The 15,539-nt window shown below is 45.9% G+C and overlaps 1 protein-coding gene across 8 annotated transcripts in view; it reads right to left on the reverse strand.

The window, feature by feature from the left end:
• Positions 1 to 756: 756 nt before the first annotated feature.
• Positions 757 to 15,539, reverse strand: part of LOC118367355 (MAP7 domain-containing protein 1-like) — a 68,164-nt gene continuing 53,381 nt past the window's right edge. For 7 of the 8 annotated variants that reach the window (XM_035750733.2, XM_035750736.2, XM_035750732.2 and 4 more), the window contains 10 exons: positions 15,289 to 15,419; positions 13,667 to 13,932; positions 12,127 to 12,415; positions 9,841 to 10,021; positions 8,286 to 8,390; positions 6,673 to 6,723; positions 6,528 to 6,588; positions 4,517 to 4,589; positions 3,714 to 3,949; positions 757 to 1,959 (listed from right to left, as the gene is read on the reverse strand). In XM_035750733.2, coding sequence (XP_035606626.1) covers positions 1,949 to 1,959; positions 3,714 to 3,949; positions 4,517 to 4,589; positions 6,528 to 6,588; positions 6,673 to 6,723; positions 8,286 to 8,390; positions 9,841 to 10,021; positions 12,127 to 12,415; positions 13,667 to 13,932; positions 15,289 to 15,419 — 1,404 coding nt within the window. In that variant the 3' untranslated portion in view covers positions 757 to 1,948. Of the gene's footprint in view, positions 1,960 to 3,713; positions 3,950 to 4,516; positions 4,590 to 6,527; positions 6,589 to 6,672; positions 6,724 to 8,285; positions 8,429 to 9,840; positions 10,022 to 12,126; positions 12,416 to 13,666; positions 13,933 to 15,288; positions 15,420 to 15,539 lie in introns of those variants that run through there. The other variant, XR_008090371.1, reaches the window with a different exon arrangement.

Genomic DNA, 15,539 nt, shown 5'->3' on the forward strand with positions numbered 1-15,539 from the left:
GCCAAGTCCATTACTGTCTAGCAATAAGTCATAGACATTATTCATTAGTCTCGCCACAGTGCGTTAGCGGTTCTAAGTCATATTAGTCAAATGAGTTACGTGTGATGAGCGGTACTGCATGCGTTTACGTTGGGGAGCGGAGGGACATAAATCGTGATGGTAATAGAGTCCAGCTGCTTTTTGCAGGGAAAACAAATGACAAACAGCAAATGGCGAACGTTCATCAACATTGTCAGCCCCCCCTCTCACCACCAGAATGTGGAACAGTGGGGGGCTGATGGGGTAAGGGCATGGACACCCTTTTTGGGAAAAGAAGACCAAATTGAAGGGAACAGCTGAGCTAAGTCACTGTATCCCCCCCTAAAAGACAGCCTCTCTCTCTCTCTCAACCATCTCCAGATCTGGTTTTCTGGTGGTTGTGTGGCACTGTATTTTGTTGCTCAGGCTGTCAACAGTGTGTCTAAATGAGTTGGCATTGGACTTTGAAAGCCAGCTTAAAAGGGGGAAATATTTCCTAACTGTACTACTTAGTGAAGCGTCGTGCGCTATGTCCGACTTGTCGGTTTCTGATAAGTGACGGCCATTGAAAGAATCAATGAGCACATTCAACCTCAACATACTCTATCTAGTGTGTCTGTCTTTTCAGCCTGGTCTCGCCAGTTTTGTAACAATAGCGTTTTCTTTGTCGTCTTTTTGCTGGTTTCAAGTGTCATTCCAAATCTCAGCCAACAAACGAAGGAAAACTAAACCACAGACAACTGGACAACAATTTATTCTTTAATAAGACTCCGATACTCCCTCTGAACCTTTAACACACAACACAATATATTTATAGCATATACACACACCAGCATTTCATTTTCAAACGCATTCGAATCTGTGGAATCTCAATGGAGGAGGCAACGTATCATGCTTCTTGCTCAGGTTTAGAAAAAAACTCAACTGCACGGTGACTTTTTTTATATGGTGGGATGGGATGCTCTTGTGTACATTCTGTTTCAACACTGATTAAACTGACTGGATCACTGAATCTGGAGTACCCATGTGCGTGCTGTTTTCCGTTCAACTGATCCCTTGTTCATTTCTATACTCACTTCAGAGTACAATCAATCATAATTGAGGAGTGGAACGGCTAAAAAAGAAAACCTGTCGACACAGGACTCCTTGGAGACAGCTGACGCTGTGCTGCAACAACGTAATTCTTACATTGTCAAAACGTTGTCAAACGTCTTCTTCGGTATTTTGGAGACCTATTTGCAGGGAAGCTCCATTTACAGAACATTTACAAAAATTTTTTACAGAGGCGATATTATGTTTTCAATACATATTAGTTACTGGGCAAACCTTGAAAGGCAGGAGTTAAGTAAACATCGGGCTTCCTTTTCATAAATTCATGTACTATTTATTCCACAGACCCCTCCCTCCTTTAGTCCAACGTTCACGTTTTCATTTACATTATTCACATAAAACTGTACCTAGTCTTTACATTTCTCTTCAACTTAAATAAACTAAACATTAGAAACAAAAAAAACGAATTTCTCTTTCAACTCATCATAATAATAACAATTACTCATTAGTGTCAAATGTGTATTTTTTTCCCCCTCAGGACTGGTGAAATCTACCATGGACGATACTGTTATGGAAGAATTGATGCTGTGATATCTTCTACCATCTACAAATGGTAACACTGATGCACCCTGTCGGGTAGCGATGATGTCATATCCTGTTTTGTATTTTGCTTGTGTCTTTTTTTGCTTCTTCATCTTCTTCGGCCCTTTTCCCAGGCAAAGTTTGTTTTTTGGGGCCTAGAAAGCAGTCTGTGATTGGTTTGGCACATGTCATAGGGAAAGTGCCCCTTTGGGAAGAAAGGGGCTCTCTACCCATACGAGCGGAGGCTGGGTTCGGGAAGGTGGGGGGGCCTAAGAATCGCCTTCGTGAGTGGCACACCTCACAGGACCTCTGGAAAGATAATAGATGGAGAGGACAAGATGAGGGTCAGTTTCAACACAGTGGTATGCCACACTACAAGGGAAAAACACCAGTGATCCAAAACGGTGTCCATTTTGAGCCGTTCTGAATGCGCCATCTGAATGGTGAGCCAAAATGGTCGCCAATTTGAGCATTTGTAAATGTGTGAGGAGGACCCACCCTCACTGACCCTGCTAATGACAAGGCGTATAAACCCTTGACCTGGCTACAATACTACATTTGAAAAGGTCCTGAGTGCATGTCACGCAGGGCATGAACCCATAAGGCTTTTATAGGCGTGTTTTTATAGGGAAATGAAGAGGCTAATCAAACCAAGCAGCAGATGCTCCAGACAGAATCCTGACTCCTTTTAATGGCAGACCATCAACGAACATTCAGTCGCCCATCATGTGAGTGAGTGATAGCTAGCTAGCGCTACGAGTGTGATAAACACAGCGTGATTGATGCTAACAGTAGCAATAGATTGACAGAGGCACCTGTCAGGCTGCTAAACGGTCCACCACAATAGCTCACGAGTATCGCCATTTGAATTAGCCCCCTGAGGTATGTTTAGAAATAAACATGTCCCCGATTGCCAATCTATGGAATTACATCGTAACATTCAATCAGCGTCGATGCATTAATCTCCCCAGTCACAAACACCCAGCCCCACGGCCATAAACCAAATAACCCCTCCAAGTCATCATGGTAAGAGAGTGCGGGGTATGCAGACAGGGCAGATTAGAAATGTGATGTTAACTTGTGAAAGACTGGGACTGTGACTTGAAGGCAGTGTGAGTGGCAGAGTGAATTCACTCTGATTAAAGTGGTTCATATTGTTGGAGCTCGTGTGGCTGAAGCTCTGCAGCTGGGTGTCCCTCTTCTGTTAGCTTTGGATATAATTTATGACCTGCTGGCAGGCTGGCAGGTGGGGACTTAGTCCTAAGGGGAGGGGCAGTAATGCTGACCACGCCGCGGGGAGGAGGGGGTGGGGGATGGGGGTACATAACTGGCCCGGGGTTCTGTTTCCATCCCTGGCAGCTAGCTAGCTCCCCAACACTCATGGAATTCAACACTGGGTGTTGAGTGTAGCAACCGGAGCTCCGGGAGCGAAAGCCGTCGGTATTAAGATACCTCACTCCCCCTCCTCCCCTCTGTGTCCCCTTAGGCCCTCTGGGGGCTGGAGGATTCCCTCTGTCACCCTCTACCTCCCTTTCTCTCCCCCTCTCTTTCCCTAGGGACACTCACGTACGCACGGGTGACGAATTGCAACTGAGACGGCACTAAACTGACCTACTCAGTCGGATGGCTCTTCATTGCCAAGGACAACACTACGAACCCATGGTTCCGCTTTATGGCACGTTGTGAACCCTGGCCCTAATGTGAGAAGTCAACCGCCAGAGTAGATGCGAGACCATGATTACTGCTGTAATTGAACCCCAGCTTAATCTATAGTTAAGAACACTGTAAAAAAACAAATCCTTCAAATTCTTCGGAGGTTGAGGACACTGAGATACGATTCCTTGCTTGGATCCCTGCAAATATTGGCAGAGCTGATATAATATTATTAGGTTAAGTTGTCATTTGAGAGCAGTTTCCAAGACACAGATTCCAAGACACAGATTAAGCCTGGTCTTAGACTGAAAAGCATGTTCAATTGAGATTCTCTATTCAAATGCATTTCAGTCCAAGACTAAACATAAACTGGCCCTTGGAGTGCCCTCTCTCTCCCTCTGTCAATGTACCTGCGACATGCTGAGGCTTCATGGGGCCCACTTTTTTCAGGAAGGGCTCCTCACTTTCAAAGGCCAGGATTGGCTCAGTGGGCATGTCGCTCTCTGATTTCTCCCGCCCCCCATTGCTGCTGTTGCCTTGATTAGCTAGCTGGATGATCTCCTCAAAGTGTGCGTTGTCCCCCTTGCTAGGCAGGCCATTCTCGTGACTGGCTGGCTGGACACCGTTGACCACATGGACCGTGGAGCTGTGGGAGGGAGATGGTTACGGTGGGAGGGAGGGTGAAACATGGTTACAGATCAAAAGGACTACGGCCCCAAGGGGTTCAGTTGCAGATTTTCCCCTCGGGCCTGTTCAGGAAGATGTAACATTATACTGTAGATATAACGTAGATAGAAATGTCTACAAATGTGTAGAACATAAATGATTGTCAGATAGATAGATAGATATAGAGCTGTCGCCATTCTATCTATCTATCTGCAACATTCATAACGTTTGACATCACGGAACTGAAGTCCTCAAACCTTGAATTACACTATCCCTCACAAACAAACAACATATTTCAATAGATAAATAAACCATATCTCTACTCTTCTACTGTAGGCCTATGTATTGAGGCTCTCTGTTTTCTTTTGTGGTTTGAAACTATACAAAATCGGCACAAGTCTTGATTAGAAGGCATCCAATACTGCTGGTTTCTGGTTTGCTTCTTTTCTAGAGCACATGGTGGTCTTGTGATAACAATAGTACACGGCTCGCTGTTTTACATTTCTAACACAAGAGGAAATAGAGGACATGGTTGTTGAACCTTTACCTGTCTCTCTCACCACTATGGTCGTTCTCTGTATTCTTGTTGATCTCTGGGCTTGGCTGGTAATCAGCAGAGGCTGCGGAAACAAATAAAATCCACTGTAAAACACACACTCAGTTCTCCGGGCCACCCTGAAGCAAGCAGACAGAACTCAATATGCAGGAGGGATCCAACCAGTGCTGGATTCATGATTACATACTGCGGCTGTGTGTGTGTGTTTCTGTATGCGTGTGTGTGTATGTATGTATGTATGTGTGTGTGCATGTGTGTGTGCGCACGTGTGTGTGTGTTTGTGTGAGTACGTCCAAAGGCCTGATTGGAGAGGAGCAACGCCACCCGACTTGCCTGGACTCCCAACCACATCAGTGCCTTCCATGCTGGAATCCTGGCCACATGGACCCAAATCCCCTATTCTCCCCCTACTCATCCTTCTCATCTGTAAATGTTATGTGCGTAAGTGTGTATGTGCGTGTGTCTCTGGTCAAATGGGGATGGGGGTTGTATTTATTGTGTCTTTTATGTTAGAAGAAAACTGAATTGAATGTGTTGAGTTGTCCATTTACAGTCACTAATCCAACCCTGCAATGCAATGCATTGCCATAAGATATCCCCATAAACTGAAAATCCACCAGACTGGGTTTGGACTGAAAACAATAAGCACACACATGGGTTATACTGTCCTAAATGAAAGCAGTGAGGCTGGGATTCTAACAATGGTATTAAATACTCTTCATATGAGAAGGGAACACAATGCAGATGGCGATGAAACAAAGACCAACATTCTACGTAACAGGAGAGAGGACCCTTTTGATCCTTTGATCCATTTTGTCCGTAACTATCGCACTTTTACTAGCAGCACCCTATATTTATTTCATTCGTGCTTTTAGCCTCGTCTAATTAGATACTTGTGCTGTTTTTGACTGTGCACGTTCATATGTATGTTGATATTGTTTTATTGTTTGAGAGCTCTTACGAAACATGTATTTTGGTACTTACAAACGGGTTAGATAAACTTGACTTGACAAGGTACTGAAGCTAAACTGAGAGGGGGAAAAGGTAGAAGTTCAGTCCCTGCATTCTAATCAAACAATATTCCTATTGTATAGGAAGAGGAAGGGAATAGATCAGTGAGCTACTTCTTTTATTTCTATATCGGGCCTAAATGTAAGCAACACACAGTCGGCTAGATCCTTCTTTAATTTGTGGGTGTGTAACTTGGAATTTGGCCTAAATCATGGGGATTTGCATTATCATTTTGAGTGAACAAATGTCACAGTTAACATTAAGACTGATACAGCCATCCAATCAAAGAAGCCATATTATCCCACTGGGCACACACTGGTTGAATCAATGTGGAATAGACGTTGAATTGACGTCTGTGCCCAGTGAGATTGAATTAGTTTATTAAACAAGTCAGTATCTAGAGCTGAACTTCTCCATTAATGTGGCAGTGAAACAGGCTGGAAAAGCCCACTGATATTTGAATCCTTTCCCCGCGGATATCATTGATGAATTAATCTAAATCATTATGTTTTTATTTAACTAGGCAAATCAGTTAAGAACAAATTCAAATCCAATGACAGCCTACACTGGACGAACGTGCGTGATACAGCCTGGATTCGAACCAGTGTCTGTAGTGACGCAGTGCCTTAGACCGCTGCGCCACTCTGGAGCCCAATACACTTACAATTTTATTTTATTTTACCTTTATTTAACCAGGCAAGTCAGTTAAGAACATATTCTTATTTTCAATGACGGCCTGGGTTAACTGCCTGTTCAGGGGCAGAACGACAGATTTGTACCTTGTCAGCTCGGGGGTTTGAACTCGCAACCTTCCGGTTACTAGTCCAACGCTCTAACCACTAGGCTACACTGCCGCCCACAATACACTTCCTTTCAGGATTAATTGGGATGAATTGCTTGACTCCGAGTCCAAACATCGGATTTCCTGTACACGAGCAATATAATGAACAAAGATGGCCGCCGTTTACACTGCTTTTCATTTTCTGCTTACCTTTGCTGCTCTCGGCCGCTTTGCCATTGACTTGAGAGGGAGGTGGGGACTTGATGTCTTTCTATACAGAGACAGAGTATCACGTGTTACATGTATTTTAAATCGAGTGAAGTGCATTGCCATTGTGCCTTTACAACAAACGTACCTTTTCCCCGCCGTCTGTCTTGCGCGTCCTCTTCATGATCTGCTCGAGACGCTAAGGAAGAAGGCACAACGACGACAACGGTCAGAGAGAGGGAAAAGACTAAGAATGTTAACAAGATGGCGGATGCAGATTAAGTGCTCAGTTCCCATGGGTTGAATCCAGTAATACAGTAACTGTGCAGGAACTTCATCTCAATGTACTCCTTGTTGGCACCGAACAGCTAAACAAAATCCTACCTGGTACAAGATATTCATTTTTATTTAATTAACCAGGCAAGTCCGTTAAGAACAAATTTTTATTTACAATGATGGCCTAGCAGCTCTGATGTTGAGTTGTGATACATGCTATTGGTAAAGTGGAAAGTTAGGTGATCCGTGTGTGTGTGTGTGTCACAGGAGGTTGGTGGCCCCTTAATTGGGGAGGACGGGTTCGTGGTAATGGCTGGAGCGGAATAAGTGGAAGGGTATCAAATACATCAAAAGGGATATCGAGTCAGTTGTAACAACTGATGCCATTCCATGTGCTCCGTTCCAGCCATTCTTATGAGCTGTCCTCCCCTCAGCAGCCTCCACCGGTGTGCGTGTTCCATAGAATCCATACTCAGTCAGGTATGTAACAGCAGCTGTGGACCAGTGTGCAGAGGCGTGTGACTCAGCAGGGGTTTGGGTAGAGGACATACTGTTCTTGTGCAGTAAACTCCACTAGAGCCTGGCTCAACACACAATGTGGAGCTGCTTTGGCCAGCTGAGCTGCATGGGCCAAGGGAGGGGGAGGGAGAGGGAGAGGGAGAGGGAGAGGGAGGGGGAGGGGGAGGGAGAGAGAGAGAGAGAGAGAGAGAGAGAGAGAGAGAGAGAGAGAGAGAGAGAGAGAGGACCGAAGGGGGGAGAATAGGAGAGTGAGGGACGAAGGTGGACAAGAGACAGACGGAAAGAGAGGGTGAGTGAGAGTGAGCAGACTCAGAGCATGGTCCGACTGCGAGTGGTACGCCAGGTGTGGGCAGAACACATAACCCTGGACCGCACACTGAACTGGGCCAGTTAAGACTCACTCTCCACCATAACTGTTTATATATAGCCTGAGGTCTTGGACATAGTATATAATCTTCCGCTCAAACAAACAGACTGTAAGCCATATTAAATCAAAACAAGTAGCCAGGATAAGCCAGCATCATTCTTTTTTGTGACAGAATAATGAGAGTTGATATTATGTTCAACAAATCCTTGTCTAACTTGTGAAACAAAAAAAAACGCAACCAGAAGCTAAATCAAGCATGCTTCCCTGTTGCTACTGGAACAATGTGACTTTTGACTGATCCCGCAATAATAACAGTTTTGATTGAATAAGGCCCTGTGTGTGCTTACTGTAATGTAAACATTTCCCTCTGTGCATTTTTGAATATGTAGAGTACAGAAGAAATACAGTAGTCTGCAAGTCTGTTACGGTGCCAGTCTGTTTGGCAGGACAATTCTATAAGATGGCATTAGTGCAGAAACAGTCTGTTTGGCGTGAATTCGATAGGAGTTGGCTATACACACAGATATGGGTACCAGGGTAGAGAGGACGCTGGTGGGGTATACTCATGTAGTAGAATGAATGCATGGACCTTTTCTTACCTTCTTCCTCTCCAGTCTCTCCTGCTCCTCCTTCAGGAAGTGTTTCTCTCTGTCCAGGCGCTGTTTCTCGGCCTCCTCCTTGGCCTTAGCCTCAGCCTCCTCTCTCTGGAAAGCATACAGATTACAATGTGGTATGCCCTTCCCTTATAGAGAAAACAAAAAAAAACAATCATTTCACATGTGTTTTTGGGACACTTGACATGTGCTCACGTGCTTCCGAGGGCGTGGTTTCATGTTATCACGTGTTGCTTTACGTGTTGTCACATGTTATCGCATTAACTTCACATAACATCACGCGGGATCACATGAAAACGTTTTTTATTTTATTTTTATTTTTACATTTCACATGGGACCACATGTGAGATTCATGTGAAATCCGTAAGGGTTACCATAGAGAGACATTATATTATTGACCAAGATGACAGCCCTTTCAGTCACACTGCTGGGAAAACCAATGTCCATTCTAGTGTTGACACTTCACTGACAGCGCACTAGAGGGTATCAAAGGGTCGTCAGCCAGAGAAAAGCACCACGTAGACAGGGACAGAAACCACACAAACCCAGGGGCAGCTCCTATCTCCTATCACTCAGTCCATGTTGACACCTTCAAACAAACACTTCTGTGAATCACAGTGTTTTCCGGCTCACTGACTGACATCTGTTCGTCGGGATCCTGGACCTCGACTGCTCCTGAGCAACGGCGGTGAAACCATTGGGAGTCAAACAGACTCAGGCCTTTTCTGCTGATCTCCAAAGAGTGAAAGGGGCCATTCAATGTGCCATTAATGTCAATGTCTGTAGCCATTGGGAAAATATTGACCGACGCTAACGACAAATCACATTGGTTGAAATTGATTTGAACAAATATACGAAACAATGAGTTATGAGATATGTCTTATCAAATGAGGTCAGGTAGATGACAAACTTGGCTAAAGTAGTGATATGGGACAGACAGGGTTATAGAAGGCTCTCTGTCACAAAGCAGACGGACAGACACAGCCCCTCCGTGTGTATAGACTAGCCCCCTTCGTGTGTATAGACTAGCCCCCTCTGTATGTTTAGACTAGCCCCCTCTGTATGTTTAGACTAGCCCCCTCCATGTGTATAGACTAGCCCCCTCCGTGTGTATAGACTAGCCCCCTCCATGTGTGTAGACCTAGCCCACTCCGTGTGTGTAGACCTAGCCACCTCTGTGTGTGTAGACCTAGCCCCCTCTGTGTGTATAGACCTAGCCCCCTCCGTGTGTATAGACCTAGCCCCCTCCGTGTGTATAGACAAGCCCCCTCCGTGTGTATAGACTAGCCCCCTCTGTGTGTGTAGACTAGCCCCCTCTGTGTGTGTAGACCTAGCCCCCTCTGTGTGTGTAGACCTCGCCCCCTCTGTGTGTGTAGACCTAGCCCCCTCTGTGTGTGTAGACCTAGCCCCCTCTGTGTGTGTAGACCTAGCCCCCTCTGTGTGTGTAGACCTAGCCCCCTCTGTGTGTGTAGACCTAGCCCCCTCTGTGTGTGTAGACCTAGCCCTCTCTATCTGCTGGCAGTTGGGGGTGCTTGTTCACCTGTTTTTGTAGGCGCTCATTCTCCTCCTGCTCTGCCCTGGCTCTCTCCTGCGCCTCCTTCTCCTCATCCACACGCTGGGCCTCGTCTCTCAGGCGCTGCTCCTCAGCCATGAGGCGCGCCTCCTCCTCTCTGCGCTGGCTCTCCTCTGCCTCCCGCAGCTTACGCTCCTCTCGCAGGACCCTGAGCCAAGGGCGACAAGCATTTAGCAATCCTACCTATAACGCAGTCTCCGCCCCGCCTTCGCTGTGTCGCCATGAGTCTAGCGAGCAATACAACCTATAATGTATCGCCAGGGACACTCTATCCAACCAGTCTACCAATCAAAGCATAGGCTTATTTACAAATGTGCAGTGCCTTCGGAAAGCATGACTTTTCCCACATTTTGTTATGTTACAGCCTTATTCTAAAATAGATTTTTTTTAAACTAAATCCTCATCAATCTACACACAATACCCCAGAATGACAAAGCGAAAACAGGTTTTTAGACATTTTTGCAACTGTATCAAAAAAAAAAAAGTATTCCGACCCTTTGCTATGAGACTCGAAATTGAGCTCAGGTGCATCCTGTTTCCATTCATCATCCTTGAGATGTTTCTACAACTTGCTGTGGTAAATTCAACTGATTGGACATGATTTGGAAAGGCACACACCTGTCTATATAAGGTCCCACAGTTGACAGTGCATGTCAGAGCTAAAACCAAGCCATGAGGTCAAAGAAATTGTCCGTAGAGCTCAGAGACAGGATTGTGTCGAGGCACAAATCTGGGGAAGGGTACCAAAACATTTCTGCAGCATTGACGGTCCCCAAGAAATCAGTGGCCTCCATTATTCTTGAATGGAAAAAGTTTGGAACAACCAACACTCTTCCCAGAGCTGGCCGCCTGGCCAAACTGAGCAATCGCGGGAGAAGGGTCTTGGTCAGGGAGGTGACCATGTCGTGACTGCTGGAGTTTGCCAAAAGGCACCTAAAAACTCTGACCATGAGAAACAAGATTCTCTGGTCGGATGAAACCAAGATTGAACTCTTTGGCCTGAATGGCAAGCGTCACGTCTGGATGAAACCTGGCCCCATCCCTACGGTGAAGCATGGTGGTGGCAGCATGATGCTGTGGGGATGTTTTTCCGCGGCAAGGAATGGGAGACTAGTCAGGATCAAGGCAAAGATGAACGGAGCAAAGTACAGAGAGATGCTTGATATAAACCTGCTCCAGAGCACTCAGGACCTCAGACTGGGACGAAGGTTCACCTTCCAACAGGACAACAACCCTAAGCACACAGCCAAGACAACGCAGGAGTGGCTTGAGAGGATCTGCAGAGAAGAATGGGAGAAACTCCCCAAATACATACATGTGAAGATTGTAGGATCATACCCAAGAAGACTCAAGGCTGTAATCGCTGCCAAAGGTGCTTCAACAAAGTATTGAGTAAAGGGTCTGAATACTTATGTAAATGTGATACTATTATTGTTATTATTTTTTATAAATTAGCAACAAAAAAAAACTGTTTTTGCTTTGTCATTATGGGGTATTGTCTGTAGATTGATGAGGGGGAAAAAAACAATTTAATCAATTTTAGAATAAGGCTGAAACCTAACAAAATGTGGAAAAAGTCAACGGTTCTGAATACTTTAGATATAGAATAGCTTAAAGAGTTCATCTTTGTCTTTGTACTACATTGGCAATAGCTGTGTCAGGAAAATAAAAAGTTCAACACAATCATGAAATGAAACTATTTTGTAAGGAAATAGTTGCCTGCTGATAAAATGGAGAGGAACAGAGAGCAAAAGGAGCCCGTTTCCCAGCCTGACAGCAGTCATGACATAAATACCCAGTGGTCACAGTAACTATGGTCAACGTGCTACAATAGGCTGACGCGGGAAATCCTTTTTAGCTCATAAAAATGAGCGGAGGGGGGCAACTTAAGCCGTTACACAAATGTCAACAGCTCCACACCTCCGGGGGGGTAATACGAGCACCACACATACTGTATCATAGACAGCGCTGAGTGGTCTAATTCTGCCGTGCATATGACACGGTGGAGAACTGTATTGTACCCCATATGTTGATGCTTTACACATGGAATTATTCAAATTGTGATGTGCTGCCATGGTTACTTCCACCCTGTCCCATTCAAGCTGGTAAGACATAGGTTGTCTTTACAGTAGAAAGGATAACGGCCGAATCCTCCAACCGAAATGTCAGGAATTTTGCAACCCGACTAGACACTGCTGTGGCTCTCTCCAGTGTGGGTTTATGTACTGTACATGAGGATGATATGATTCTCACTTCTCTCTCTCCTCCAGCTGGCGTTTCTCCTGCTCCTCCCGCTCCCTCTGCTCCCGGGCCTGCCTCCTCTTCTCGGCCAGGATCCGGGCGGCCTCCTCGGGGTTGTTAGTGCCCGCCATGGGCTTGGCTGACGAGGAGGCTGGGGCTGGGGACGATGCAGGTACACTGGGGGTTGATTGGGCGGAAGGAGGGACCTCAGCGGGAGCGGCGCCGGCCGCCGTGATTGGTGTACTCAGCGAAGGGGGCGTGGCCAGAGCGGAGGATACCACGATTGAAGGAACGGGGGAGCCTGGCGAGAGAATCGAGCAGGAAAAGAGGAGAGGAATGGGAAAATACAATATGAGTTTTCTAAAGACAAATCACTGTTCACACAATCGTCTTCTTTAAGTTGAAACACTATCAGTAATTACATTAAGACAATTACACTAGACCTCTGGTCAAGATCCTCTTGGTTGATGTGAGCCACGCTGTGATGTTGTTAATTCAAACAGTGGCAAAGTATGGAAATGTTGGTCATTTTTGGATTCTGTAAACTTGTAATTATAGCATTTTTCAGTAATTAGCACCCCCTCTACTGTTCCTCGCTGTGTGTGAAGGAGAGAAAGACAGAGAAGCTGTGTAACTCACTTAACGAGCTGGCATTGTCGGCGTGCCTAATTAACCACGCCGGTAATCATCCCGTGGTTGGGCCGGCGCTACAGTGCACTGACACGCGCGCACGTACGTGCGCACACATTCACTTTTTCCAGTTTGAGTTTCAAGTTCACTCCTCTCAACCATGGGAACAACTGAGCCAAACCACAAACGACTGAAGAAGCATAGTATGAACCAGCCGTGGCAGGGCCTATAGAAAACAGACACACTAAAAATCCAACTTGTGTCAGGGGGACATGAAAAGGTACTGAATTATATGGGTATATAGTGTTCTCACGGCTTGTGTGCCAAGTCCATACAAATATATCAGATTCTAAATGATCTAGGGTGAGTGAGTCCATATTTTTCAAACCATTTTTCAAACCATTACAAGCCACACCATAACTAGACTGAAGACAGGACTTCCATTCGCGGAGCTTAATGTCAATGTAAATATAACTGGCTTAAAATGTGATATAACACAGGAACTACACTGGGGCATTGCAGAAGCAGTGGGTTGTTTCCCTGCTACACTGGAAGCTTAACTTAAGACCAACGCGAGCAGAGGCCCAACCACTTTATCAAGTGAGCTACTTAGAGATCTTGAAAATAGAACCAGAGAGTCATTTGACAATGAGCAGCGCAAGCCTGTCGCGAACCGCACTGCCTATATCCGTTTTTCATTGAAATGAAAAGGAGTGTCTCACGCTCGCCAAGAGTTACACGTCTAGTGTTACAACTGAACTCATTCCGACAACATAAACAATACACCCCCCTTAAAGTGAATGTGGTTACGCTGATTAAGCCCTTTTTTTAAATGATCCTGCACAGTTGTGATCCCTGTAAGAGGAGTACACTTTACTTACACTCTCCACCTGGGGGTACTAACTACCTACTGCATACTCACTCTTGCCTTTGGGATCCTCGGGCGTGGCTGACCTACGGCCACGGGACTCCCTGGCCCTCTCCAGGGGAACGGGGGAGGAGGTGCGCCCATGGTCCACCCGGGCCGGGGTCCTAGCCCTCTTGGGCCGGGCCTTGGGGGTGGAGGGGCTAGCCCGGGCTGAAGAGGGGGGTTTGGGGGAGGCAGCGGGGCTGGGAGAGGAGGAGGAAGGTCTTGCTCTAGGAGTAGTGGCGGGTGAGGCATCCCGCTGTCTGGATAAGGGACTAGGACTGGAGGGAGGGAGGTTAAGAGAGCTATTATGTTAGACATGAATACAAACAGTATGTCGGACAAATCATAAAAAATCATTAGAAATATGCAAATAATAATAAGCAGACAACAGGTAAGTAAAGGTTAGTCGAACATTTAGTCATATCCAGCCCTAGGGTTGAAAAAATAGTCCATCTCTATACACAATCAAGCAAGGAGACTAGCACTAATACCAACACTGCAGTAATACTGTTACATATGTGCCTCCCTAACCTCAAGTCTCAGACAGCAGTCAATAAACATGACCTCACCAGGTAGCAGGGTCAGACACAACACAGCCTAACACGTGTAACATTGTGTGGTCTGTGACAGAGCATTATGGGATGGTTTCCCAGCAGTAGACAGGGTAATAATCGCCGCTCGGAGGGGAAAGTCCCATTATACCAGAGTGGTGTGTGTGTGTACTTCTCTTCCTTAAGGCATCTGGCATTCTCATCTCTCTCTCAAGTCAATCCCAAGGTGCTTTATTGGCATGGGAAACACGTTAACATTGCCAAAGCAAGTGAAGTAGATAATATACAAAAGTGAAATATATAATAAACAGTAATCTCTCTCTCTCTCTTTCTCTCCTCTATCTCTCTCTCCTCTCTCTCTCTCTTCCCTCTCCCCTCTCTCTCTCTCTCTCCTCTCTCTCTCTTCTCTCTCCCCCTCTCTCTCTCTCTCTCTCTCTCTCTCCTCTCTCCTCTCTCTCTCTCTCTCTCTCTCCTCTCTTCTCTCTCCCCTCTCTCTCTCTCTCCCCTCTCTCTCCTCTCTCCCTATCTCTCTCCCCCCCTCTCTCTCTTCTCTCTCTCTCTCCCCTCTCTCTCTCTCGACCCTTTTGTTAAGTCAGAGCACTCATTCTTTCTCTCTCTTCCCTCCATCTGTCAGTGAGCCCCATCCATTTCCATGTCCCACGGCCGGCTATGATTAACGCGCTGGATAAATATCCTTCAGCTCGGGGGCCTCATGCTTTTAAGTCTTAGCCTGAGTTCACTTAAACGCACAGACACACTGGTTTTACCATCTGTACTCACAGTCATGGTTATCTTTGTCTCTTACTGTATCCCTAAGCTTAGCAAACACTCTAAGCTCTAATCTTAGTCTTATACCCTATTCACACTATAATGTCGACCCAATCTACATATGATGTGCTGGCTTGTATATGTTCTTTAAACGTTGTCCGTTCCTGCAAGTTTTCAACAACTATGGTGGATGTGTAACCAGGCCAATACAGTACAGCTGGGCTTGGCTTGGTTCGGCTCAGTAGTGTGTAAAGGGTTTTTTGTGCTGTACTGTGCCAAAGGCAGATACCGTAGATCCGTGTGAGAGCAGGTTACCTGGGGTCCGGTCTGTGTCTCATGCTGGGTAAGGACTGTCTCTTCTTCAGCACCTTGTCTTTGCTGAGAGCACTCTTCTCCTTTTCATTCTCCCGCTCCTTGTCCTTCTTCTCTTTCTTTTTCTTCTCTATCTGCAGAGAGACAGAGACACAAACCATCAGAAAGGTAATAAATGTGGATAAAACCATCTCTCTCTCCAAACCAAAAGATACACAGTACATTCGAGCTTATTCAAAGTGCCAAACGGTGTT

This window comes from Oncorhynchus keta, chromosome 34 (genome assembly GCF_023373465.1).
Source record: "Oncorhynchus keta strain PuntledgeMale-10-30-2019 chromosome 34, Oket_V2, whole genome shotgun sequence".
Taxonomy (NCBI): Eukaryota; Metazoa; Chordata; class Actinopteri; order Salmoniformes; family Salmonidae; genus Oncorhynchus; species Oncorhynchus keta.